The sequence below is a fragment of the Ammospiza nelsoni genome, chromosome 10, assembly GCF_027579445.1.
Source record: "Ammospiza nelsoni isolate bAmmNel1 chromosome 10, bAmmNel1.pri, whole genome shotgun sequence".
NCBI lineage: Eukaryota > Metazoa > Chordata > Aves > Passeriformes > Passerellidae > Ammospiza > Ammospiza nelsoni.
Window position 1 is genome coordinate 4,219,242 of NC_080642.1, and position 27,454 is coordinate 4,246,695.

General features: G+C 40.0%; 1 protein-coding gene across 2 annotated transcripts; it reads left to right on the forward strand.

Moving 5' to 3' along the window:
* Nucleotides 1-364: 364 nt before the first annotated feature.
* Nucleotides 365-27,051, forward strand: PRKCI (protein kinase C iota). 2 transcript variants are annotated; one of them, XM_059479083.1, is made up of 18 exons: nucleotides 365-597; nucleotides 7,690-7,811; nucleotides 12,173-12,262; nucleotides 13,630-13,680; nucleotides 14,882-14,967; nucleotides 15,988-16,128; nucleotides 16,919-16,973; nucleotides 17,450-17,508; nucleotides 17,984-18,160; nucleotides 18,887-18,984; nucleotides 19,755-19,841; nucleotides 20,423-20,558; nucleotides 21,046-21,133; nucleotides 22,046-22,171; nucleotides 22,274-22,353; nucleotides 23,310-23,399; nucleotides 23,680-23,795; nucleotides 24,550-27,051. In XM_059479083.1, the coding sequence occupies exons 1-18, from the start codon at nucleotides 482-484 to the stop codon at nucleotides 24,635-24,637; spliced, it is 1,806 nt and encodes a 601-aa protein (XP_059335066.1). In that variant the 5' UTR covers nucleotides 365-481; the 3' UTR covers nucleotides 24,638-27,051. The 2 variants fall into 2 exon arrangements, with proteins under 2 accessions (XP_059335066.1, XP_059335067.1); XM_059479084.1 differs by lacking the exon at nucleotides 14,882-14,967 and having other exon boundaries at nucleotides 577-597.
* The last annotated feature ends 403 nt before the right edge of the window (nucleotides 27,052-27,454 follow it).

Below are 27,454 nucleotides of genomic sequence, written 5' to 3' on the forward strand. Positions count from 1 at the left end.
GGAGGGACCTGCGTGCGCCCTCGCACCCGCCTGACCGGGAGCGGCCGCTGCGGCGGCTCCGCTACGGGGCTGCCGGTTACCTGGGTGCCGCCGCCGCCGCTGCCCCCCCTCTGTTGCGGCGTGGAGCATCCCGCTCCACAGGTGTGGAGTCCCGTAGGAGAGAGCCCATCTAGAGCGCAGGGGGACACGCACGGGACTGACAGCCGCATCCCGGGGCGGCATAGCTGCCGCCCGGCCGCTCTCCGGACGCCTGCTCCGCCCCGCCGGGGAAAATCCTGCGCTGCCCTTCCGCGCCGCCTCGCACCGCTCCGCGCTCCCTGTCGCTCCTGCGCGGTCCCCTCCCGCCCCCGCGCGTGGTGCCGCCCGGCGCGGGCGGGGCGCGCTGGAGGCGCGGGGGTCGCGCAGCCGCCGCCCCGGCCCGCTCCGAGCCTGCGGCTCCCCCGCTCCGAGCCTGCGGCTGCCCCGGCCCGCCTGGGCGGCGATGCCGACACAGCGGGACGGCGGCGCCGGGAGCACCATGTCGGCTCCGGGCGGCCTCGGGGGCAGCCTCGGCGGGGACAGCGCCCACCAGGTCCGGGTGAAAGCCTACTACAAGGGGTGAGTGCGGGCGCTGAGCCCCGGGGACGGCCGGGCGGAGAGCGGCGTCCGAAGCGGCGTCGCGGGTGTTCGGGGCACCCGGGAGTGCTCCTGGCTCAAGCCCTGGCTATGCCCTGACTTGTAGGGGAGGAGGGAAAGAGCGGAGGAAAAACACTCCACGACCAGCCGGCCGTGCTGAAATGGGTGTCAAGTGCAGGGCTGGTGTCAGGGTTCGGGGGGACGTCGGAGCCTCCCTTCTCTGGGGTGGCCGTCCCGGTGGGCAAGGATGTGCTGCTGGAGCAGCCTCTGCCCTGCTCACCCTGCTTCCCTTCGCCCCCAGGTCTTGGCTGCCTGCTGAGAAGTACATATGCCTTCATAACCCACACCAGGATGTTTGGGATCCAGCTTTCATCCTGGTCTTTCTATGTTAAGTGATGTTCAGGACTAAAGGAAGAGGATGTTTGTATGAAAACTTGTTTCATGGGTTCTTAGGCTGCTTGCCAGGGACCGAGCGATTTCCAGGGGACTTTATGAATGGTAGCTCAGATGCATCTACTGTCAATTATACTTCTGCTCTTAAAAAAACCCCCAAAATACTAGATGGCTGTGAAATGAAAATATGAATTTTTTGTACCTAATTCAGTGGTTCTCCAGCAATAACACACAGAGCTAAAGAAACGTTCTGTCTTGGATTCACAGGCAGCTATTAAATAGTAACAGTTACGGGACTTAATAAGTTTCAGTGCAAGGGTTGCCCGTAGTTCATTGGGCCATTAAGTTTGAGGGGAGGTGATCTAAGCGGAAAACAATGTAGGTTGCATTTTTGGATTAAGTGTGAACAGGACGCTCTTGATAGCTTCCTTCCAGTTATGTGTGTTAAGCACAAGAAGAGGTGTAATAATTTTCAGTATTTACTCTGTGCTATCTCTAGCTGTGTAACTTTAAGGAGAGGTATAGAAACTATGCTGAGCATTTGGTATTTGCTGCTGTGTTTGGTTTCTGGCTTGTGTCTGCTTTGGGGCTTTTCTTGACAGAAGTGTGTAGAGACTGGCCCAGTCTGTGGCTTTAAAGGACATGTGAGACCCTGTCAAAGTATGTGAAATTCGGAGCTCTTTGTTTCACAGTCCCTTTAATCCACTTTTTCTTAAGGAAGCAAAGATGCCCCTGGCTATTAGCTGGTAGAGGTGTTCATTTGGTCAGACAGTGAACTAAAACGGGAACTCCTCTGGGTGGAAACCATTTATTTTTCTTCTGCTGGGTCAGTTTTAATCTTGATCATTTCCACATGCAATCACATGGATTCTTGCTTTAGCACAGGGAGGAAGCAGCCCAGGGTTGTGAGAGTGAGGAAAAGAATCTGCTCCGTTGGGCAGGAATGCTGGCTCATGACACTGGTAATAATTTCACAGGCACTGGAATGTTTCTTTTGAGTCTATCCATTGACTTTTTATCTGTTAATGCAGTTATCAGTTTAATAATGGCATTGAGTCATAGAGGGTGTTGGTTAACCATTGTGAATACCAACAAACTAACAAGCTGAATGCCTTAGTCATGATTTATTTTGAGATGCAGGCAAATTATTCTCTCCACTTTCTTACAACAGAAAGTCTCAAGCCCCTTCTCAGACTTGCACTATCTAGTTGATATCAAAGCCAAACATTCTACCTGCATTTACCCTGAAATGACTCTGAGACTGAGAACTGAATGCTCATACCAAAGGCAGCTTTTCCCCCGTTCTTCAAATAAACTGTCTCAGAGCTGGATCGAGGAATTAATGGGAAGCAGTGTTAATCAGGAAGCGTTAATCTCTCCTAATTTCCTTTTAATGGAAGCATTTAAGTGGGTTGTAGAAGTTATTGGGAAAGTCTGGCTGTGAAGGTCTTTTCATCTTCCAAAAAGAGTTTCTGCTTAAAAAGAAAAAGAAACAAAGAACCACCAAGCCTACCCAACCCAGCCACTTAGAAGCACAGATTTGTTCTTGAAACGTTTGGGAATCTGATAGTCGGGATACTTGCCTGGCCCCAAAACTCGGCTGGGTCTGGCCAGGAGCCCAATTGCTTTGCTCAGCCAAGACAAAGACTTCACACAGGACCCTTTGAAGAGCCTTTGTTTCATTGAACCTTGCAGTGCTAATTCTTTATCTTAAATTCATGAAATATGTTAAAATAGGACAGGAAATTTTCCTAAAAATGAACACAGATCATGAGAATAAGGGGATGGGGAATTCCCAGAGACTTGGGAATTAGGGCATTAAGCTGAGCTTTTCCAGGTATTTCCTTCTCTCAGTTAAACTGTGCTTATCTTCCACATAGGATTGGTTGTTTAAAATTCTTAAAATACTGTTACATATTTTAGAGAGTTACTGTGATCTGTGCAGTGTGTGTAATAGAGATTCCTGAGGGGGGTTTTAGGAATTCACTTTGTTACTCCAGAGGTGATTTTTGTTGATACAATACCAAAATATAGCAGCTCCGAGTGTGTGGCACTAATCAGCATCTGTAATTACAACAATTTCAGCACTCTGATGATATTCAAAGTTTGCCTTTTGTCTTACCTCGTTTGCTGGAGATGCTTTTTGTCAGGTCGGTACAAGAAGTTGTTACATCATTCATACGTATTTGTAGGAGTAGGGAACAGGTAGGAATAATTCACTGCTCGTGCTCAAGGAATCCTGTAGAATTCATGCTGATTTAAAAAACCAAACAGCTGTAATAACCATTTTTCTGTCACGATTAGATCTGCTAGCATGTATTCTTTCAGTGCCTGCCATAGATTTTATGCTGGTTCTAGCTGTGTAGGCTGTAATGTAGGTTAGATTTTTAATAAAAAGGGGTAGATACCAATGCTTTGTTCGCCTTCAGCTTGATTTGGGTCAAATGAAGAACACACCTGACAGTCCTCTCATGATACATGGTAAACCTGCTTATTTTCTTAATTTTAATTACTTAATTACTTTTGTTACATGAGTGGAAAAAGTGTGAGGAAAAAATACATTTTAATTGTAAAATCAAAATGCACCTCCATGAAGATTTCCAGGGGTATAAATTTCTTAAGGATACTTGAATTCTTGCCTAATTTCTTTTTATTTTTCTTTATCTTGGGCACTTTTTTTGGTCAGTTTTTCAGTACAGCATCTTATGTGGTCTGTTGATGATAAAGTTCTTTTTAGAAGAGCATTCATTTTAAGAAAACTTTGAATTAAGCCTGTGAATTCATTTTCCCCTCTTGCTTTTTCAATATTTATTTATTTAGCCTTTTGACAATATATTTTTTCCAGAAAAACAGACTTGCACAGGGGAAAGCAATACTTTAAATGGCTGTGAATGGCAGCGGCTGCCCCTCACTGTACAGAAATGACCCTGACACAGCAGAATTCCCCAGGAATCCTGTGGGAAGCTCTAATTAGACCTTTTCAAAGCCTTAATGACTGGCCCAGGTGTGTGATGCATGTGTGGATATGTAGGTAACATGTATAATGTGTCTGTACATTTCCCCAAACATAATATGGGATATATGAGGCTGCAGGTGGAAAAGTCTAAAGCAGTAGTGTCTGTTCTTACAGGGTTGTTCTCTCAGGGGAGTTCAAGATCAGAGTGAAAAATGAGGTACAGATATTGAATTGTGTTTAATTGTTGCCATTGGTTTGGGGGTTTTTGTTGGTTCTGGTTTGGGATGGTTCTTTTTTTTTGTTACAGGACATTACAACTCTTGGATGATTTGTAAAAGAAACTCTGAGGAAAGCTGTTTGATCTCAGGAAAGGTGGAAAATATGGTCTTCTATATGTATTTAAAATATGTTCTCTAGTGTGTTTAGATTTACGATTTGCCTTTTCTCAGTCTTCCTATGTTTTATGAAATCTAAGATTTATGTTTTACTGATACTGATATTTGCAGGATATTGACTCAGGTCTTCCAGTGGTATGAATAAATGATCTTTATTAATATTTATGAAAGATAGAAGTGATAGCATATTCAGTTAAAGTAATTCAGGACAAGTTCTGTCTTGTATATTTGCATGTTTCCTACTCACAGGTCCCTGATTAGGACCAATTACAGTAGTGCTAAAACAAATTGTAAAAACTCTGGTGCTTCCATAGTAAGAGTTAATTGGCACCTCCAGATGTGGTGGTGCAAAAGGTGTGCTTGAATCAGATTTTCTTCTGATTTCCTATGTGTGCCAAGAGGGGACAAACAAAAATCTTATTTCACCTTGGAATAACTTTGTGACAAACATGCTTATTCCAAACAGTGTATAACCTTATCTTCATCACAAGGAAAGACCTATTGATAAGAACACTTTCCCCACATCTCAGTAAAAGAAAACATTTTGTATCTTTAATTTAGGTCAGCAGGCTATAGTCCACATTCACTTTCCTCTGTCCCTTCATTTGGCCAACTAACTTTAATTTAAAATGCAAAATTTTTTCTCAGTACAGTATAGCTTCTTCTTGGCTTGAGTGCATGCAGCTTTTTCCTAAGGAAGGCATCACCAGTGCTGTGTTGGGGGCAAGAAGTGAGGGGACACCAAGGTGTGAGAGCAGAACCATTGTGGGAGTGAGACCTGTGCCAGCAGCAGTGTCAGGGTCACCAGGGGAGTTCAGATGGCAAAGTAAAGCAGTGGAGAGACCTGTAACCTTTCAGTTCCTGTGTTATGTAGATATTGCTTGTGGAACCTTGTTTGTACTTGACATCATCTTTCTCTTTTAATGTTGCTGTTGGCTAGAGTTCTCTGAAAGACTGGTTACTGTCTGCTGTAGCAGAAGAGATATTCCAAATTATTTGGTAACTCTTTGATACATATCCTGCTAGAGGTATTAGAGTAGTAATTTAGAGAACATGCTTAAATTCTGAAATAATTAAACTCTTCTTTTTTTCTAAAGGAAAACTGGTGTGCTACTTAAAGGTGCCAACAAGGAGTAAGAGTTTGGTTTTGTTTTTTTCATTTGGTACTAGCTTTTACTTTAGAGATATTAAGAGATTCCAAGGCTGTTCAGTACATCTTAACATTGTGATTTTTCCTTTTTGCTGCCGTACAAACAAGTCTATTTTAAGTGAGCTTGAATCATCATATTTGAAAATGTGCTGAACAGATTTTCCTAATATATATATAATTTAATCTTCAGTTTTTGCTGAAGCATCAGTGATTAATCTCAAAACGTGTGGTCTGTAACTTTGTGCTTTTCTGGCAGTAGTAGTCAATTAATAAACTCTACTGGCTAGTTCAATACCAGAAAGCCCCGAAATGTAAATATATATGAATATAAATATAAATACTTTGGCTTCTCAGCACTCTTCAGAACTAATTTTTTTGTTTAAGAACATATTCCACAGTGAATATATCTGTGCTAAAATACGACTCAAGGAAGGGATGGTAAACTTAGTGGAGCTGCTAACTAAGCAGTGCCTGATTTCCTTCCCAGAAAAACAGGAAATACAGGTTAAGGCTTTGCCTGCTAATCCAGGCTTGCTGTGTGGTGGCTGCTGTGTCTGTGACAGTGACACACTGTCAGATCCTGTCAGATCCACCTGGTTGGCACTGGGCTCCCAGCTGGTGTTTTGGTAAAAGATGTAAAGGGAGACCTTTGGGTCTGGAAAAGAGTTTGCTGGGTTGGATGAATGTGACTGGGGCTTTCAAATAAAGCCCCATTTGCTGTAAATGACTGTGCTGTGTCTAAATACCAGGGTCCAGTTGTTGTTTTGCATTTTGTCTCACGTGGAAAGAGCAGGAGGGATTCCTCTCCCAAATCACGTAGCAGCTTTTTGACTGCTTTATTCAGATTATTGAAGAGATGTTGTGTTTATCCTGGGCACACATCTGCTGTATATCCTGGAGCCTGTCCCCTAACTAAACCTAACCCAACTGATGATGCTCATAAATCCAGAAGCTGCCTCTCTGTTCTTCCACAGTACTTAGAAATTGCCAGTTGATTTTATTCCTGCTGCTGCTCTCAGAGGAGCCTCAGGCAAGCAGTTTGGTTTTTGTGTGCTCTCTGCCCCTCCTGAGCACTGTTCCAGTTCCATAACCACAGCATTTTATGTTAAGTCACCTTCTTGATCTCAATCTGCCCATGCACATGATGATTTAAAGATATTTAACTTGCTGCATACTACACTTCAGTCTGGCAGGAACCTTGATGGCATTTCTGACCTGGTAAAAACTCTGTTGTTTCATTAATTTTTTTTAGCTCCCCGAAGCAGTCCTGGGCACTGGCACCCACCAGAGCAAATCCAGCTGGGGGAGGTTTTTATGGGAAGATTAATCTAGTAGTTCAAACATGAAGCTTTTATGCTATGTTTGAAGAGTGTGTTGTAAACAGCCTTCCTCCCTCCTCTAACTGTGTCCCAACTCCTTTGGTTAAGGGTCTGAGCCCTGTCACCTGTACCCCTTTAAGGCCCAGCCAATGCAGTGGGCCAGCATTTTTTGCTAACATACTAAAACCAGGTTAACTCACTTTTATTTATCACAGAAATACCCATTCTGCATAGCAGTAAAGCAGCACATTTCAATTCTAATTATATGGCTCTCTGTCAGCCTTCCCCTTCATTGTGTGACGCACTCCTCTTTTTTTAAAGGCACTTTGAATATTTGCACATGCCCCCAGATCTGCTAGGAAATCTGTTTAGTATTTGTCATTAATTTTTCATAACATCTACACTGTGTCTACAATCAAAATTTAGTTGGAGTTGATGTATGTGTTTTTACATTTTGCTACTAATAACTAAATAACTGTTAAAGAGGAAGTAAAACCAGAAATATCTTTTGAACATTATTCAAACTTTTGCAGCATTTAATTCTTGAGTTTCTGCTGGTGTAAGAGATCTGATTTCTCTGTGTGGTTAATGTCTGCTGCAACTCACTTCATGGTTACTTGTGGGCATAAAATCTGAGTTTTTCTGAAGCAGATACCTGGAGGATTAAATGTCAAGTAATAAAAATCACTTGAAGCCTGACTTTACTATAAGAAGGGAACTTAGGTACTTTATTTTTTGGAGGGAGCTTCATCAGGGATGCAGCTCTAAGTTAATATTCGTGGTGTATGGAAGGTGTTAGAGATGATGATCAGTGTTATGTTTTGTGGAATAGTTTCTGAAGTTCATTTTTCTCTTTCCCAGGGACATCATGATAACCTATTTTGAGCCTTCCATCTCCTTCGAGGGCCTGTGCAGTGAAGTTCGGGACATGTGCTCCTTTGACAACGAGCAGCTTTTCACCATGAAGTGGATTGATGAGGAAGGTAAGTCAGTGCTCCTCAATGCATTGCTCAGCTTCCCAGCTTTTCTGTCCCGTTCATCTTTTCCTTTCCCTCTGCCTTCATAGGATAAGCTAATAAAACATAGAATCTGACTCCAAAAATAAGTTATCCAATGTCTTCTAAAGTAGAGCTTAATGAAGAGGTATTTGTTTCACACTACTTAGTGTGTAGCTTGCTCTCTGTCTTTATAAACCAAACAAGACCTCAGTGACTACAAAAATGTTAATTCAATGTTAGGATTTCTTATGAAGACAGGAGAAAGGACTCCTTTCTAATGATGAAAATTCCCTTTATATCTTATATTTTTGAAAGTTAAACAGACATTAAGTTATACAAATTGCAGTCCTTTTCTAAAATATTGATATAATTTAATGTATAGTTGAGTTGTATGTGTAACCAAAACCATTATATCTCAAGTGTTTTTATCACCTGTTACTTTAGCAACCTAAAGTCTCTTAACATAGAGCTAATAATAAAACTTCTTCCAACTACTAATGATGTGTGGTAACTTTTCATCCAAGTGCAGTTGACTGAGAACTCATCTTTAGTGCTTACATAATGGATCTTAAAGTTTACCTTGGATGAAAAAAGTCCAGAGTCTGTTCTCCCTGTTAACAGATGTCATCCATTGAGCTGTCCGTGTACAGTAGTAATTTTTTTGAAGGTTATTTGTAGGTTCTGTTTTCTCAGTGGAATTAGTTCATCCCACACATAGGTTTTGAGCCACAGCTACAAGGAAGAGCCCTCTGAATGATGAGATTGCTGTGGAGTTATTTTAGCTGATGCAGTACATAAAAGGCTGCAGTGTGCAGTGATTTGTTGGCTGTGGTTGTGTTTGCATGCAGCCATCAGCATAAATGGTGCTTATGGAACTGTTTCCTCCCGTTTCAAACTGGGCTGCTGCCAGTTTATTCAGCCTAAAGCTGAACGTGGAGCAAAGTTGATTTTTGGAGGTGCCATATAGGCAGGTGTGTTGAAGATTATGTGGTCTTGGGAGTCTGAGCAGGTGGGGATTTTTCTTCTCATCATTCCAAAGTTATTTATGCCAGGCAGATGCAGTACAGTAAAATAACAGTGTTTATGACTGAACTGTGCAGCAGAGCTACTGGGAGTTGAACATTTACTTTATAATATACTGGCTGTGTTGTTTTATCATCAGGAAGATAATGGACTCCTCACTGCAGTGGAGGAATCTGCACTGTCAGTCATAGCAGGAAATATATATATATATTTTTTTTTTAATGAAAATTTTGTACTGATTCAATAATTTACTTGAAGCCAAAGTTTGTTCTGTCTCAATTTCAGCTCCTTAATTAGAGATAGATTTACTTAAAAAAGGAAGGTTGTGGTTTTCCTGAACTATTTTCATGTGTAGGATTTGATTTTCACAAGCAATCCATTTTTGCTTAATCATTGACTTAAAGTTTAATGTCAGTGGAGAAAAAGTTAATCTGCCAATGAGGAATGTGTTTAAAGCAAATCCTCCTGTCTTTATTGTGAATAATTCCTGCATGGACAATACATGGCTTCTTGCCAAGCTCCCTGCCTCTTCTCTCAGCACCACTCTGTAGTGTTTTCAGTTGATATTCTTTCTAGAAACCTGTTTTGCTTTACTGGAAAATGCCTGTAGCACATCCTCTCCACCAGCCTGAGGTTCACTGTTAGCATGAGGAAATGTGTGCTGTGGGCTGGTACTTGTTACACTGTTACTCATGGTTTTTATAGTCTGAGGGAAGATAAGGGGTCTGGGGCATCACTCCTTCCTGACCAAACTGGATTTACCTGGACAATGAGGTTTTGATTTGTCATATAGTAAAAGCCTTTGCAAGATGAGGGCTTCACATGTAGCTACTCTGATTTCATAGAGGCAATGGCACACAAAGATTTAATTTGAGTGGAGTAATTTCCAAAATCTTCAGATACAACTGGAAAATAAAATAAACTTGATTTAATTTTAGGCAAATTTCTATTTTTTCCATATATGGTCAGTTCAGCTTCACTCTGCCTTCTGAAACATCCTGTGGGTTGGCCTTGTGTGTCTTCAGTCTGTTTCTCGCTATATAACTCAAAAGTAAATATTTTCCTATATATCCCAGCTGTCTTTAGCTGCAAAATTTGTACCACTCAAGCCTGTTGAGAGAGATGTCTGTAAACCTTCTGTTCTGAGTTTGCTTGTTCTTGAGACCCTCTTTTGCTTCTGCCAAAAGGAAACACAGAACTGTTTGCACAGGTGTCGGAAACGAAGAAAAACTGGTTTGTTGATTCTCATAGTGAGTCTGAGTAAATACAATTGTTCCTTCTCCTCCCACTGCACAGTGTCAGTTTGTGCTGTGGGTGGGCACTCTGGTGTCCAGGTGTCCAGCTGTAGGGGAAAGTGGTTTGGTGGAAAATGACTGGTGGCTTCAAAGACTCATCTGGAGGATTTTGATGTGTAGGAAACAATAAACACAGAACTCTGAAAATGGACCATTTACATTTCTTATTTATATTTTTTGCAATAGCATAGAATGCACAGAACCACAGAATGGTTTGGGTTGGAAGGATGTTACAGATCATCTCGTTCCACTCCCTGCCATGAGCAGGGACCCCTTCCACAATCCCAGGCTGCCCAGAGCCCCATCCTGTCTGGCCTTGGACACTTCAGAGATGGGACAGCCACAGCTTTGGTGGGCACCCTGTGGCATTTGAGGCCTCCCCACCCTCACAGGGAACAATTTTTTCCCAATATTGGATCTAAACCCACTCTCTGTCGGCGTGAAGCCATTCCCCCTGTCCTGTCAGTCCATCCCTTGTAGACAGTTTCTCTCTTCACATTCCTTGTTGGCTCCTTCAGGTCCTGGAAGGCCACAATTAGGTCACCCCAAAGCTGCTCCAGGCTGAGCAGTCCCTGCTGTCCCAGCCACTCCTCATAGCTGAGTCCTCCATCCCTGTAATCAACTGGGTGACCTCCTCTGGGCTGGCTCCAGCAGGTCCGTGTCCTTCCTGTTCTGGGGGAAGACACATTGGCACAAATGCATTGTGATCCATTAGAAACAAAACAAATTCTCTGGAAAAGCTTCTGTGGGGTGAGTGGAAATACCTCCTGCTGCTGGGTGTGTGGTTGCACTGAAAAGCTTTAGCAGTGGCTGTATTAATTTGGATGCCTTGCAGTATAAAACACAAAGAGAATAGTTAATGGTCTGTTGCTTGTGAACTTTCTGACTGTGGTATTGACTGAGGACTCAAAGCAGTAAAACTTCCAGACTGGATCCAGCTTAGCCGGGATGGAAATGATTCTGCCTTCCTCCAGTTTGGTTACCCATAGCCAGTTTGCCATTTAAAGACATGGAAAGTAGTATTTCTGTTTAAAATTAGGAATATGGAAGGGCAGATTTGCTGTATGGGATTTGGGCTAAAAATAAATTTCTGCTCATGCTGGAGGACAAGCAGAGATAAATCTCTTGCTCTTGCACAGAACATCTTGTGTAGATGAAGAGGGGGGGAAAAAGTTGAGCTAATAACTAGAAGTATTTTCTTTCTTTGGGGCAGTGATGATTGAGACTCAACATTGTTTTTAAAATGTTTCAGTTACAGTATTATTTGGAAAAAGGCTTATTCTTTTAGGGGGCTAATTTTTTAATAATGCTACTAATCTGCATCTGGCACCAAAGAAAACAGAAAAGTTTGAGAAACTTTATCATCAAGGATTTGGTATCTAATTTAGTCTGCACCATCACAAATGGTCAACAAAACTGCAGTTGTTTTATTAAAAAAATAAGAAACAAAACCAGCCAACTCCCACCTTTCTTTTGCCTTGAGTCCTTTCTTTAAGGAATTTTATTTCAAATAGTTGTGTGAGTGTGAAAGTAGTAGTTACAAATCAGAAAAACGGGCACTTAGATCATGTTATTTGTCAGAAGTTTCCATTGAGGTTTGAGGTGAGACTGGAGCTCTAACTGCTTTTGCAGCTCCTGGTGCAAGGCTTGGCAGTGCTGAAGCAGCTGTGAAAATAGGATTGACTCAGTTTTAATTAAAAATCCATGAAATAAAAGGTAATCTTAGGTGCTGGAATACAGCCTGCACCTCCTGTACTGAAGTAATGTGTAACCATGCTTGTAGCAATGATGTTTTGTTGTTATGATCTGCTTGCCTCTTGGGAATATCCCATGTTTTTATTTTCCCTGAAAGAACCCAATATGACTCTATTTTCAGATATACTCTTTGAACAATGTTAGGAATAAATACTACCACATTTGAGAATATTGCATTTTTTCTACCATGATTATCCTGGAACCAACTGTGAGTGAACTATTGAATGGTATGGAACTGCCTGGGTTGAGTTTTGTGCTATTTTCTTTCCACAGGAGATCCATGTACTGTTTCCTCTCAGCTGGAGTTAGAAGAGGCCTTTAGGTTGTATGAACTAAACAAGGATTCAGAGCTTCTGATCCATGGTAGGTGAAATTTACTGAAATTTCCTCCTGCTCGTGTTTGTACCTGTGAATGAGTGGAATTCTTACCTTCCATTCTGTGCCTTTCACACCCTTCTCCCCTCAGGCCTGTGGCCATCCTGGCAAGGGATGCTGATGACCATTCACTGTGCTTTTAGCTCTTCTTTTTTTAATTAAGGAAGAAAAAAGTATTTTGCTGTTAGTTAATTCATGAAATCCAGCCTCTGTTTCTTCATTCATTCAGCCTTACTGGCAGCAAATGGTAGCAGTGATAAATACAATTTATTTATTTATTAGAGTTATACATTATCCTGAAGTTGATTATGAATAAGTGCTTTAGAGCAGCATCTCTATTAGGGAAGAAAATTAATGAGCTCAATTTGTGATGGCAGATTAATGAAAAGTTCAACTTTTCAAAAATTAAGTACTTCAGTTTCAAACTTAATAATATCATGCCCCTGTTTAATGTGTAGTTGCTCAATTTTTGTTGTTCAGGGTTATATGCCTATTTTGGCAGCTTCTCCAGAATATTTTTCTAGCTATTTGCAACTTTTTATCAGTAGAAGGTCGATCTTGGTTTATCAGAAATGAGAGCAGAAAAGTCATCATTATGAAGTGTTGGTGTGTTACTACAGGGTCTCAAACAGCTCCTTTTCTTAAAAAGGTACCAAATATCTAGTTTATCATCAGCCCATTTGAAAGGAAATGACAGTTTTCCAGCTTCCCACAGAGAGTTTTTAAAAGGGGAAGAATATAATCAATTTGTAGATAGATTTAACTGCTTCTGTGCAGATCAAATTTTTCATCTGCCCTTTCCCCATTAATTTTTGTGTTTGATAAGCTTCTGATTAAACTGGCACCAGGGCTATCTGTCCACATTTTTGCTTCTCTCTGATGGCTACTGAAGCTGAATAAATTATAGAAGATGGGTAGTGTTACTGAAGCTAAATAAATAGTGGAGGAAAAAAAATGCTTACATATTTAGCATCCTCTGAAACTGTTAGGACACTGTCATATAAAACATTGATAGTATTTAGAAATCTTGACTAACTGTGAAGATTGGCCACATGAAAAACCAAAATCATTATTTTTCTAGTTACTGTCATTAAGAAATAGCTTCATTTATTCTGCTTTTTGAGTATTTCTCATATATGTCACTGCTATGCCCAGCAAAAGGGGTTTGTGGTGGTTTGCAGCTTACCTCTTCTTAAAGAAGGTTTTGTTGAAGTGCAGTCAGTTTTATTCTCTAGATGGTTGAATGCATTTCAGGAGTGTTGTATTGAACAGAATACAACATCCAGAAATATTTATTTTCTGTCTGAAATGAAAGCTAATCGAAAGTTAATCAGAAGTTATTGTCTTTCTTGCAGTGTTTCCTTGTGTCCCAGAGAGGCCTGGCATGCCTTGTCCAGGAGAAGATAGTAAGTAGACATTTCAGCTAAGAAATACAGAAAATCAGTTCAGATTTCCTGTCTTAGCAGATTTTGATGTTCTTTGGTTTGGCATCCTGCACTTATGAATATTAATAATGTAAATCTGTAAAAGTCAAATATTTAAAAGGAATAGGAAATCTTGCTAAACTTAATGTTTTTCACTTCTGAATCATTGTTAATAAGCATTTCACATTCCTGTTAACTATCCATGTTACTCTGCTTTCCTTGCTTTTGCCTCTTCATTCATGACAGTTTTTTATCCTATTCCTGTCTTGGGAATTTGCCAGATTCCTGGCTGACAATTGTGAGCAGAGGCTTGCAACCAATGATAATCACTTGTCATGTCACTATTTACACATCTGTGGTTAATTAATTTGAAATTGATGTTTGGGTGCTATTAGGAGGATTCTCCAAAAACCTCTAGTGAGTTAACTGTTCTAGACATTAAAGAGCTTATTTCCCCCCAGTCTTAAAGTTTGATAAAAAAGGGTGTGTCTGTTATCTGTTATGCACACAAGCATCTGTCAGCTTGGTATCCAAATCTCTGACCAATCCAATGTACATGTGCATCATTAAAAGTAAACTTGATCAGAATGGGTAATGCTGGTTATCTGAAAAATGAGGTTGCAGACTAAATCAGAAAGATACTTACAGCTCAGTGCAGTTTTTCATATCTCTGTTTTCAGTTTTGGTTTCTGACATGCCTCAAGTAATGAAAAATAAAGTAATAGTTAAAAAAAAGAAAAATAAAAATTATTAGTGGCAGCTGCGGATTTAAAACACTGGAGGATTTGTCAAGCAATCTTATAAATCAGGGCATGCTCCCAATTCACCTCCCTTCCTCCTTTCCCTTCCCCACAGCTTCTCCCCAAGTTGAGCTGAGGTATGTGTATTCTTTGCACACAAGTGCTTGTATTGTTGGATAATTTACCTTCTTTTGACTCACTGTTCCTTTTAACTTCAGAAAAATCAGAGTTAATTTTGAGTTGATCAGGATGTTTTACTTCAAACGTTCTCCAAATCTTTAAAAAAAAAAAGGAAAAAGATACTTGGAGCATTCCTCTGTTTCTGTAAGGAGCAGGAGTGAAGCTTTACTCTGCGAGTTACTGTGCACAGAAACCTCCAGGAGAAGATGCTGTAGCTCTGTGTTTGTATTTGTCTGGATATAATCCTGTGTTTTTCCTCTTAGAGTCCATTTATCGCCGAGGCGCCCGCCGGTGGCGAAAGCTCTATTGTGCAAATGGTCACACTTTCCAAGCCAAACGATTTAACAGGGTGAGACTCTTGCTGGGTACTTAAAGCCATGGTACAGGGATGTCTTATTTTCATAATGGTGATGCCACTGCCTTGAAAAGTTATCAGGTAGCTTTATTCTCATTTTTGTTGTTTGTCTATACACTTCTGGTAATCCTGTATCTTTAGGAAACCTAAACAATATTAAATCATCAGGATTGAAATAGAAAAAAATGAAACAAATTGGTTGCAATTCACTTACACATACTCTGAAAGCATAATGTCAAAGCTCCTGTGTTCCATTAAGACCTTCCCAGAGGGCAAACTGGAATGTATTAGATGGCTAAAAGTAGATATTCAGTTTTTCAGCTTCTGGGAGGAAAATAGTCTGAGCTTGCTTATGGTGCACAGACTTGTCTTTCATGACTTTTAAAGGAGAAAGCTGAGATGCTTCTCCAGGCAGCCTGTTTTTGGTGCCATGTAATCAACTGAAAATAACAAACCATTCAGAATGTTTTCAGGAAGCAAGGGTCAAATATAATTAGCTGAGGACCAAGAAGGCTCTGCTGTGTTTAAAAACATCAACAGCAAAAACCAAACCCAAAATGTTTGAGGAAGTCAGGTCCCTTGACAGCTTCAATAATCTTTCCTTCTTCTCTAAGCTTAGTGTATTGTGTGCTTAAAGCTTGAGATCGTCTCCACTAAACTTCATCTTGAGCATCCTCATGTCTAACTTCAGCTTTTTTGTTGTTGTTTTTTGACCTCATCTGGGTTAAAGGCTGTCAAGGCACCACAGTTAAATCAGTTAAATCCACTCTTGCCTCCATAGGCACCCTGTTTTCATGGACCTTTGGAGTTGTTTTGTGAATGTCCTTCAGCGAGTGGTGACCTTCCCATTCGCATTGTCTGGTTGTTTAAGGTGTTGAAGCTTCTGCTCTCCTGCCTTCCTCTGTAAGGACTCACTACAGAGAAAACAGGAGATGAGCTTGGTTAATGCACGTGTGGCTGGCCAGTTTTATTCAGTTTTGCTCTGTACTGAGCTTGGTTGGTTTCTGCTTGCAGAGAGCTCACTGTGCCATCTGCACTGACCGGATATGGGGCCTGGGGCGCCAGGGCTACAAGTGCATCAACTGCAAACTCCTCGTGCACAAGAAGTGTCACAAACTTGTCAACATTGAATGTGGCCGTCACACACTACAGCCAGTAAGTAAAACTGACCTGATCGATTGTCTGAAAAAAGCAGCAACCAGCCAATCAAGCAAATAACCCCCTCTCCTCATTTTATACTGTTGGTTTTCAAACTGTAGCCTGCAAATAATCACAGTAGTTGAAACATAATTTTTATGGTTACCATGACTTTTGCAAGAAAGTTTGGAGTTCGTCGAGCAAAGTTGCAACTTCTAGCAAGACAGGAGTCTAGTCTGCAAGTCTGACATTATTTCCCTTGTCTCATATAAGGGACAATTATCCCATCCTTCACAGGGATGTTGCATAGCATGTATATATGTACACAATGTTTTACATCTTCAGAATGGATAGGTGGAGTAAATTCTCTAAATATCTGATAAATTATTGGATTATTTCTCATTTACAGCAAAGGAATATGAAGAGCAGAAATTTTGACTTTTCTCCTAAGAAATTCAGTCATTTCAGTTCTTAAGTCCCAAGAAAAACTGAGGTTATTACTGCTCCTGGTTTAACGAAGCAGACAGTTTAAAGTCTATATTTTGGGAATTCTTTTGATATAATTCTTCTTTCATATATATGCTGCTGAAGGACTTGAGTTTTTCTATGTCATGACCTCCAGGAAAGAAGGAAAATAAAGAATGCAGTTTTTTATTTCATTGTTATTGTTTCAGTTACTATGTTGACTAGTCAAGTTAAAAAGTAGCTAGATTATATTCCTCAGGGCTCATTAATTTCATTTATTGATTCTAAAGTAATGTGTCTGACACTTGGACAGTGTATTACAAAATCCTGTTTATGTTTGCAGGAGCCAATAATGCCTATGGATCCATCATCAGTGCATTCAGATAATGTAGAAACAGGTAAGATCAATAATGTTTTTCTTTAAATTACTATAAGTTTCTGAAAAGTAAACTTAGAAGTAAAATTATTTTTACAACGCTTCTTTACTTTTTAATAGAATAAGAAAAATAAGACTGTTTCTTAATGCTAAGGAGGATAGAAATATACTAATTTCAGTTTTCCTTATCTTACCAGTTTCAGAAACTTGACTAAACAAAGAAAAATTTATGCTGTCAGTTACATTTAGTAAGCTGAGTACTTCAAATGCCATGATCAGGCAAAAAACCTCAAAACCAAACATGTTTATTCTTGTGGCAATCAGAGTGATGGTCCTAATGCCAACCCATCCGTTTTGAATACTTGCAGTGAAGCATTTAAACTGTGTTTCTGTGACTAATCGAAGCTTTTAAACTCTTTCTCTGACTGTGGAAATTTTAAGGAAGAGGAAAATCTTGTTGTGTTGCATCAGTCTAATAAATTTTTCTTGCCCCTCCAGTGATACCATACAATCCTTCGAGTCATGAGAGCCTGGACCATGTTGGTGAAGAAAAGGAGGTAAGAAATCTTATCCAAGCCAGCTCTGTTCATAGAATCACAGAGTATCTGAAGTTGGAAGGAACCCATGAGGATCTTCAGGGATCTTAAAGCCCGTTTGTCTCAATTTCAACATTTTAGTAGTTTAATTTGCCACAAGCTGAAAATTAGCACAGAGGGCACATTTGGGTTGCTTTTGTGATATGTCCATCTGTGGCTTGTATGCTGCTTTATTTTGAAATAAAATAAGGTTGAGTTAAGATGTGTTTTGATTGAGAAAGTGTTCTAAATTCTCCCATTTTGGTTTGTTTCTTATCTGCCAAGACTCCTTTGTTTCCCAGCACATTCCTTTCCAGGACAGTACAGTCTTAAGATAACAAGTGTTAATTGAATTACTTGTTTATTTTAATTTTGAAATGTTGCTTGAAATGCTGACTTTTGCAGTTGCTGACACTGGCAAGGCTGCTTCCTCATTTCAATGCATCTTTATCCACAGGCAATGAGCATTAGGGAAAGTGGCAAAGCTTCCTCCAGTCTGGGCCTGCAGGATTTTGATTTGCTGCGGGTCATTGGAAGGGGCAGCTATGCCAAAGTGCTGCTGGTGCGGCTGAAGAAAACCGAGCGCATTTACGCCATGAAGGTGGTGAAGAAAGAGCTCGTCAACGATGATGAGGTGGGCAAGGTGTTCTCAGTCAGCTGGGCAACTCTTCCAGACAGCTCCAGTGCCCCCCAGGAGGAGGGAGCCAGGTCTGGGCTGCAGCACTCAGTGAGAATTCTGCATGTGGCTTCTTGTACTGTTCTGTAGGAGGTTCACAAGGCAGGTCACCACGTGGAGTCTGATTTTCATATGTTCAAGGCTGGGTTTTTGGCACAAAGAAATCTCACCGTGTTATTTTATTACTTGTTAAATCAGACCTCCATCCTAGCAATTTTTGCTCAGTGATTAGTGCAAACATGTCAGAAATTGCACTGTTAAACTGCTAAAAAGTTCTTGTTGCTGAGGATTTGCCTTGGGTTTCTTTAGACTACTCTGAAAACATTGGAGTGAGTGTGGCTTGCTGTCCAAGAGCTTCTGCATTTATTTCTCAGTCTACCATTGATTCCTTCTGCATTTCTTGGTGCTACTTTACATTTCCCTGCACCAGTTTATCTTTTATAGGTCAGTGTGGTTTCACTCCCAAGGTGCTTACACAGTGAGGCTAAGAGTAGAGGACATCCAGGAAATAAAAAGTATGTTATCAGCTATTGCTTCACATTTCAGAACTATAGAATATTTCATTTCTTGCAAGTAAAACAAGGACAGCAAAGCCCTTGAATGTCTTTGTGCTAATTGTCATTAATACTTGACCTAAGTAGTGCAATAATCCTTTTCTGAATGTCACTTTTCTTCAAAAAATAGGATATTGATTGGGTTCAGACAGAGAAACACGTCTTTGAACAGGCCTCAAATCATCCCTTTCTGGTCGGACTGCACTCTTGCTTCCAGACAGAAAGCAGGTAAAGGTCATAAATTAATAATAAATTAGTCTTATTAAAAACATTTCATTCTATCAGGCACCTCAAAGGCCTAAATTTACAACATAAAGTGTTAGGTAGGAAAGTCAATGTTTTGTAAATCTTTGTAGTATTTTGTGATCCAAAGCCATGTGCATCTGAGGTTTTCAGATGGGGAAAATGTAAAGTACTGGTAGATGTGCTGGGAAGGATTCTGGGCAGGAAGACAAGTGTACCTATTAGGAAAAAAGGGATTGAGAATATGTGATAGAAGAGAATGTAGAATGGAAGGAAAAAAAGGCTTGAGGAGATGAAAATCAAAAGTACCAAAACCAAGGAATAATTGTCTCAAACTTGCCTGGATTCTTTGAAGACAAATCTGTGAGCAAGACTCAGAAAATAGAATGTGAGTTTTCAAAAGAAAAACCAGGTAATAGAGATGAAAATTATTATTTTTCTATTCTGTACAGTAATAGAAACTGATGTGGCTCCATACAGTCAGTCACATGTGTAGTAATGACAAGCAGTACCTGTAATGGATGAGGAATATGGGAACATTACATTCCTTTAGCAATGAAGGAATTATCTAGAGAAACTTTGTATACTTGATTTTTAACTTGGGAATTTATTCAGAGGAGGGGGAAATGGTAAAACCAGCTGTGGTGCCAGAGATGGGAGGAGTGGAATGGGCATTGTTCTGTAGCAGAGCTGTAACATCTCCCACCTCTTTCAGCTGTGCACACAATCATTGGTAACAATCCTGTGTGTTCCAGGTTATTCTTTGTTATAGAGTATGTCAATGGAGGAGATCTGATGTTCCATATGCAGAGGCAGAGGAAGCTGCCAGAGGAACATGCCAGGTGTGTCTCATTCCAGATTTCTTGCATCAAACCAGTGGTTTTCTGACATAGTGCAGCAGTGCAGAGATTATAAGGGATGAGCCAGCAAATCCTCTCCAGATGTTAAGGATTTAAGAAATGTGAAACTGCATCCTCCTTTTGCTGCTGCAAGCCACCGTGGTTTTGTTTCAAGAAGGAACTGTAACAGGAAGCATTTAGATGCTGTTTGCATTGGCATTATTCTGTATGACTTCAGTCTGCTATTTTTTTTCTAGAAGAACAGTTTTGTGGGGTTTTTTTTTCACATCTAATGATATCAATGTGTTTCTTGTACAACAACCACTACCAGCTGTCCAGGCAAATGCTGAGTTCTTGGTGCATATGCTTAATCTCAGATGGTGAGATAAAAGGGATGATTGCAGGAGACATTACTATTAACTAAAGACAAATTTTGGAGCGCATAGAAACATTTGTATGATTACAAACAATTTGCCACTTCTCTGTGTAAAAATTGAGATTATGTATAGAAAATATCATACTACCAAGACTGTTATTGTGCTTTTGGGTTTTGATTACTTAATCAGTACTTCTTTCTACACTAGGTTTTATTCTGCTGAAATCAGTCTAGCACTGAACTATTTACATGAGCGAGGGATAATCTACAGGGATTTAAAACTGGATAATGTGCTCCTAGATTCTGAAGGGCATATTAAACTCACAGATTATGGCATGTGCAAGGTAAGATCTAGTTTCTTGCTAACCAGAAAAATCAACAATTAAGGAATTGTGATAAATTAAAAGATGTGGAGCCTTTAAAAGTGAAATGTCAAGGTCTCTCTTTGTACACAGTGCACACAAGCTGTATATTCATTTCACTTCCACATGTGGAGAAAAGGCAAATGCCAGAGTGCACAGGCTGCACTTACATAAAGCTCCTGGATCAACTTGTCTGGGAGGGGTTGGCTGAAATAGTCAGGATAAGGTGATTTCAAAAGAGGTTGAAATGATCAGTCACTTGCTCCTGTTTGGATTCTGTGGCACTGCCCATGTTCCCTGGGAAAACTTCTGTGACTGCAAAGACACTGGAGCACAGCTTTGATTTTGCCATGGAATTGCCATAATGTTGGTTATTCAAGACTTTATTAATTCAAAGTGAAGATCTTAGCAGAGGAATGTTGGATCTTCAGTTAACTGTAAAGTATTTTCTCCCCATCTTTTCCTAAAGGAGGGTCTGAGGCCTGGTGACACAACCAGCACGTTCTGTGGGACTCCAAACTATATTGCACCTGAAATTCTCCGGGGAGAGGATTACGGTAAATAGAATTTCTTGTTGCTACTTTCTAACTTTCACCTTATCTCTTCTTATTGGAGTTGTTTAAGCAGTAGAAAGTAAAAATCTCCATTAGACACATGATCAGTCTTGTTTCCACATCCTGTCTGAAAAAGTAAACAAAGCCTTCAAAACATCACACAAAGCAAATGAGATACTCTGAATTGCACATTTTAAATTCTTTTGAACAGTCTTGAAGAATAGCTTGAGTCTTCCAAATTTATTATTGTTTATAACTATTTTAGATTCTGCTAATGATATACTTGCAGTCTGGAATTGTATTTGGTTTTGGAGCTTTACATTTGGCAGCAATGATAGATTAGATACAAATTCATTGCAAAAAGGGCTAGACAGTAGATGTCCCTTTACCTATTTTTTTTGATTTACCATCTTATTTCAATCAAATACTTCTTTCATGCTGGCTTCAGATACTCCTGCTTATCACAAGCTTTCTAGGCCAGCCAGACTGTATCAGCCCCAGCCTGGCTACTGGGATTTCTTTAGCAGTGAATAGTAGGGGAGATATGCTTTGCTCCATCAATGACTGACTTGCTGCTATTAAGACTCACACAGTTCTTCCTTGGCCTTATCTCTCACCATGGATAATGCACTGTTGGTTAGTAATGACTAGGCTTAAATATTATCTAAACCTTGGTTAAGGGCTTAATACCAACCTTTAACCTCTTTGCATTTCCTCTGCAGAGCATCTCCTCCTGTTGTGTACATAATGATCCACGTAATGTCTGCTGTAGTCCTTATCTCTCTTTTATTCAGCTAATTGGAAAGACTGGCAATACTTACATTTTTAACTTTTTTTTCTCTGTTTTTACCCTCAAAGGTGTTGGTATTTTTGTTGTGCAATATCTCCAGTGGTGTTTTCTCTCTTGAATTCCAGGCTTCAGCGTGGACTGGTGGGCCCTTGGTGTGCTGATGTTTGAGATGATGGCGGGCCGGTCGCCGTTCGACATCGTCGGGAGTTCTGACAACCCTGACCAGAACACAGAGGATTATCTCTTCCAAGGTAAGTACCATCAGTGTTCTGACACTTCAGTGCTTTGCTTCTGCTTAGCCTTTAAACTAACTTCAAAGATGCAAAGGCTGATGGAATCTTGTTTTCTTGCAGTAATTTTGGAAAAACAGATCCGAATTCCGCGATCCCTCTCTGTGAAAGCAGCGGGTGTTCTAAAGAGTTTCCTTAACAAGGTAAGAGCTGATGTACTTTATCTGCCTTCTACAGAAACAGGGTAGAAAAGGTGAGAGCCTAAAGCAGAATTTCAATGGGGCTGGGGGCCCTGTTCTAGAAACTTCTTTTAAAATCTGAAGCTCCTGGTTCTCAAACTGGGATTATGAGTAAATGCCAAAGTGAAAGGCATAGAAATGCTCCAAGTGATTTTTTTAACCTGGAGGATTGAACAAATTTACCAGATTTAGTTTGGTTCTGAGAGAAGCAGCTTAGCAAATCACTTGGACAGCTTCTGATGACTTCCTGGAGGGAAATGCAGAGGCAGGATGTGCTCACTGCTTGCTGGGGGCTCTCTAGCCTGAGAGCCAGAAGGTGCACGTGTGGTAGTGGATGATGAGTCTGAGCACTTGCTGGCTTTTAGTGACTGTTACATGTGTGAGAAGAAAGAGATACAGGAGAAACCAGTTTTGGATAAATTATTCTAAGGAAGTCACACCATTCACTGCACACTGTTACAGTTCCCTGGTAGTGTGTGCATGTTTGTACCTGGAAATGGAATTGTCTTGTTAAAATAAACTTATTTCCACAGTATTTACCAGGAGCTGCAGTTACTGCCCCAGTGTGATCTCCTGGCATAATCTCTTCAGGGAAGAGCAAGGGAAGGTGGGGGGAAAGAATGAAATTCAATAGTAATCTAACCAAGCCTGCTCTAAAACCTGTGGAATGTTTAACATGTCTGAATTAAAATTAAGAAAATCAGCATAGTCAGTTATATAAAATTCAGTTAAGGGCTTGCATATATTCCTCCCTATTTCAAAGGGTATATTTGAGCAGTTTCCAAAATAAATGATGCTAATTTAGTTCTTCAGCATTTCTTGTAACTCTGGTGTTTCATTTCTCATGAGATTTGTAACATTGGCATTTTATTCATGTGTAGGCTGTGGCATTCATTTAGAACTATTTTCTCCTTGCACAGGATCCAAAGGAGCGCTTGGGCTGCCATCCTCAGACAGGGTTTGCAGATATCCAGGGCCATCCCTTCTTCCGCAACGTGGACTGGGATCTGGTAAGTGAATGCCCCTCCTTGCCTGAGGATCTCTGCATACAGTGACAAAGTTGTTTTGAGCCTAAGAGAGGACCTTAAGCTCAAAAACATTAAGCTCTTAATTTATATTGTACCAAAATTGCCATACACAATCTTTTTTCCCTTTTACACACAGTAAATGCAGTAGATTATTAGAATGATTGTAGAAAGTATAAAAAATAAACTTAATATAATTTCCAGCCTTGTTTAAAAATAATTCAATATGTTGTAACTCAGTGTGACTAAGTGCATTTATTCTTAGATGGAACAAAAGCAAGTGGTGCCTCCATTTAAACCAAATATATCTGGAGAATTTGGTCTGGATAACTTTGATTCCCAATTCACCAATGAACCAGTGCAGCTCACTCCAGATGATGAGTAAGTAATGTGGAATTTAAGAAGTTCAGAGAAGAAAAGAAGCTTTTTTTAAAAACTTGTTTGGGTGTTTTATATTGATAGTAGTCAGGTGAGATTATCCTGGCTGAAAAGCCTTTATAAAATGCATGATAATGTGCTTGATTTTGGTAGTGGATTTGTGGTTCCTTACTCTTGAGAGGCCCTGATTTGGGATGGGGAGGGAAGGACCTTTGTAATTTGATTGAGCTGCTCCTGTTCAGATTTTAGGAATTTTTATAGGGTTTTATATAACATTCGCATAGTATGTAAATATAAACAGTGTATATTAAATGTTACCAACATTTATGTTAATAAACATAAATAGTGTATGTTAAATGCAATCCAACTTCCTTCCTCATCCCTTTCTAAATGCAGACTGTACAAATTATGTTTAGAAAAGTTGCTGATGCAGGTGCAGTATCAATCACATCCTAATGTTTTCAGGTCCTTACAAAACTGACTGTTTAGGGCAAGTTTTGAAACTGCAAACCTTGCAGACTGCTTTGTGAGTTAATGAGTGAAGCCCAGTCACTGCTTTTGAGGGGTTTTGTGTTTTGGTACCATTATTGGGGTTAAAAGAATCCAGTGGTAACTGTAAAGGTAGAGAGGGACAAAAGATGGAAGGGAAATTTTCTCAATTGCAGTCCACTGAACAGTTTAAATTTTAAGTCAAACTATCAGTTAATGTTATCTCTTTAATTTTGCTCAACTAATGATTGTTTTTTAATCCTAATAGTGATATTGTGAAGAAGATTGACCAGTCTGAATTTGAAGGCTTTGAATACATAAATCCTCTTTTGATGTCAGCTGAGGAATGTGTCTGAATTCTCCATTTCTGAACTGTGCCAATTGTTACTCCGTTTGTTTCTGCATGGATAAACATCTCTCCATTTGGATGCACTTGCATAAAATGAGTAACTCAACATCCTGCCCTTGCCACCACCTAGTGTGAATTTTTTTTTTGTATTGATTATTGTCCAGGACAGTTGTTAGGCTGAACCTTCAGCTGCCAGATTTAAAATGTTAGAACTTTCTAACAGTTTTGCCAAATTTGAATTGTAATACAGGAGTTGGTCTCTGGGGCTCCTGACTGAACAAAGGGTCTGACTGTATAATTTGCCAGTACAGTGTTCTGTGCAAGGAAAAGTTTTCAGTGCTTAAAGAAAACAAATTGCATCAGGTGATGTTATAAATTATCTCTCAAGGATTTCAGATTTTTCAGCAAGATGAGTAAGAAGTTATCACTTCTGTAGTTCCAAATCTCTTCTCTCTGAACATCTGATTTCCCTGTTCTAGACATAGAATTTAGAGCTTTAGTTGTGCCCTTCAGACTGAAATGACAGCAAGGAGAGCAGATATTTACACTGAATAGGTCAAGACTGGCTGCCTTCGTGGGGAATATTGATCCTACCCTGAAGGAGACTATTAACTCCATATCAGAATTGGCAGACTTTGCTCCAGCACTCACACTAGGAATTGTACCCTGATACAGAGAGTGCCTTCCTAGCCTGGCCCTTCCAGCAAGGGTTGGACACGGCATCAAGTGTCAGTTTAATGAAAGAATTCTGTTAACTCTTTGAGAAGTTAAAATCTGTACAGAGTAATTCAGCAGTAATGGGCAGCTAATACTGAACCTCATTCTATTTATTGCTTTTATACTTGCTGTCTTAACTGCATCAGAAGTGCACACGGTACAGCCACAGCCTGGAAAAGGCATTGGTTCCTTTTTTATCTTACTGCCACACTGCTGAGAATGAGCTCCACTTTGCCAGTGGAAAAAGCATATCTAGAATAAAATAGGTGCTGTCCACAATGACTCCCTTACTTCTGCCCTTAGAGATGGTGATCTGTACTCACAATCAAAGCTGAAAGGTTTGGCAGGCTCAAGGAAAGCAATTGAAAGAATGGGTGGAACTAAGACTAAGAGGTGTGTTTCTTACATTTCATGTTAGTAAGCAGTGTAATATACAGCACAGATAATTCTTATTTTTAATGCTAAAGCAATAGTTATGAATGTGTTGGGCTGAAGAAATGCCAAATGCATCACTTTTTTTTTTATTATTATTTTGGGGAAAAGGGATTAAGAGACACTGAGGGAAGGAATCTGTGTTCTGTAAGAGAAGATAAGTGTCACTGAAAGCAGATCTGAGAATCTGTAAGCACAAGTTGGCAAACATTACCTGAAGCTTTTAGTAGACTTTTGCTTGGCCAGTTTCTTTCTGTGAAAATCCTTGTATGGCAACACTAATTTCATAGCACAAGTTTTCTGGTGTATGTCTGTTCACTTCCATGTCAGCTGCAAGCAGAGAGATTGCACAAATCCACACTGGTGTCATGGTATGAGATTTAGTTCATGTTTTTATTTGCAATGTGAATAGGAAACTCTTTAGTATTGGGCTGAGTTTCCAAAACTGAGAAATGATTTGAGGGGCTTCAGTTTCAGGGAAGCATTGAACCGCCTCACTGCAAAAATCAGGTTTCCTTCAATTCAAGTTGCATCTTTTCAAATGTAAAATATCGGAGTGAACCTTCCTTTAAAGAGCAGCCAATGGGGTCAAGTGAACTGCTCTACATGCAGTTTGAAAATGATGATTGTTCAGCCTCTGACTCCTGTACCCACATGATCAGTTAGACATCAGGGCATAACTGTTATTAAACCTGGGAATCCTTTAAGGCAAACAAGAAAAGCCTTGTCTCTACAGTGGCATAATTTCCTACAAGGTATTAAGGGAAATGGCTTCATGTAAGGAAGGACATTTCTGCCATTCATCACAGAAGAGTAAAGCAAAAGTTAACTTTTTTTTAAATGTTACAGAAAAAAAACCTTTTTCTATTTACATATCTAACCATTAAGAACGTTGCAAAGTGACAAATATCTTAAATTACAGTAAATCCATTTTTACACTTTAATTTTCTCCAAAGTGCCATGATATTAACTGTTATTTTTCATTGTTAAGCATACAGCAACTATCATAAACATTCAGAAGGGACATTGGGTGTAAACATTCCAGTGCAGTAGGTTTTGTTTTTTGGAGAACGTGTCTGCATCAGAAGCATGATGTATTTATGTGGAGTAACCTCTTTTTTGTACACGAGTTGGATTCCTATGGGTGCTCTGCTAGTTAATATTGTCACTACTATTTTCCTGTTTTATGTGGAATAGGTCTTGAACGTTGTTGTGTAATCATTCCCTTTATTTGTGCACACTTTTTACTTTAAATAAAACATTTATATTAGACCTCTGTGTGTTTAAAATCTCAGAGAAATAATGTGAAATGCTGGTCTTTTCTTGGGATCATCATCTGACCCTTTTAAACTATCCATATCCCATGGGAGCCTTGTTCTAATCTTTTCATTTCTTGTAGAAAATTGCACTGGGATGAGGCACAGCAACCCAAGAAATGCCTTTCTCACCCTGCATTTACCAAACATGTCTGAGAATGCAGGTTCTGCTCCAGCATCATTCCCCAGCCTCATGCTCATCTTGTCCTTTGGAAAAATACCATCCTTGTAGGTTCTGTCTTTCCTTCCAACACCAGTGATGAGACAAAAGCAGGGAGGCATCAGTCCTCTGCACAGAGACAGAAATCTTAAAGAAAAACACAAAATGCTACTCTAGCCTGCTCATCCAAGGGCTCTTT

Excerpts from the sequence above, each read along its gene's own strand:
- PRKCI (XM_059479083.1), top strand. The coding sequence starts at position 482 with ATGCCGACACAGCGGGACGGCGGCGCCGGGAGCACCATGTCGGCTCCG. Across the intron at positions 20,559-21,045 it reads CAGATTATGGCATGTGCAAG|GAGGGTCTGAGGCCTGGTGA; the intron begins GTAAGATCTAGT and ends CTTTTCCTAAAG. Across the intron at positions 22,354-23,309 it reads TAAAGAGTTTCCTTAACAAG|GATCCAAAGGAGCGCTTGGG; the intron begins GTAAGAGCTGAT and ends CTCCTTGCACAG.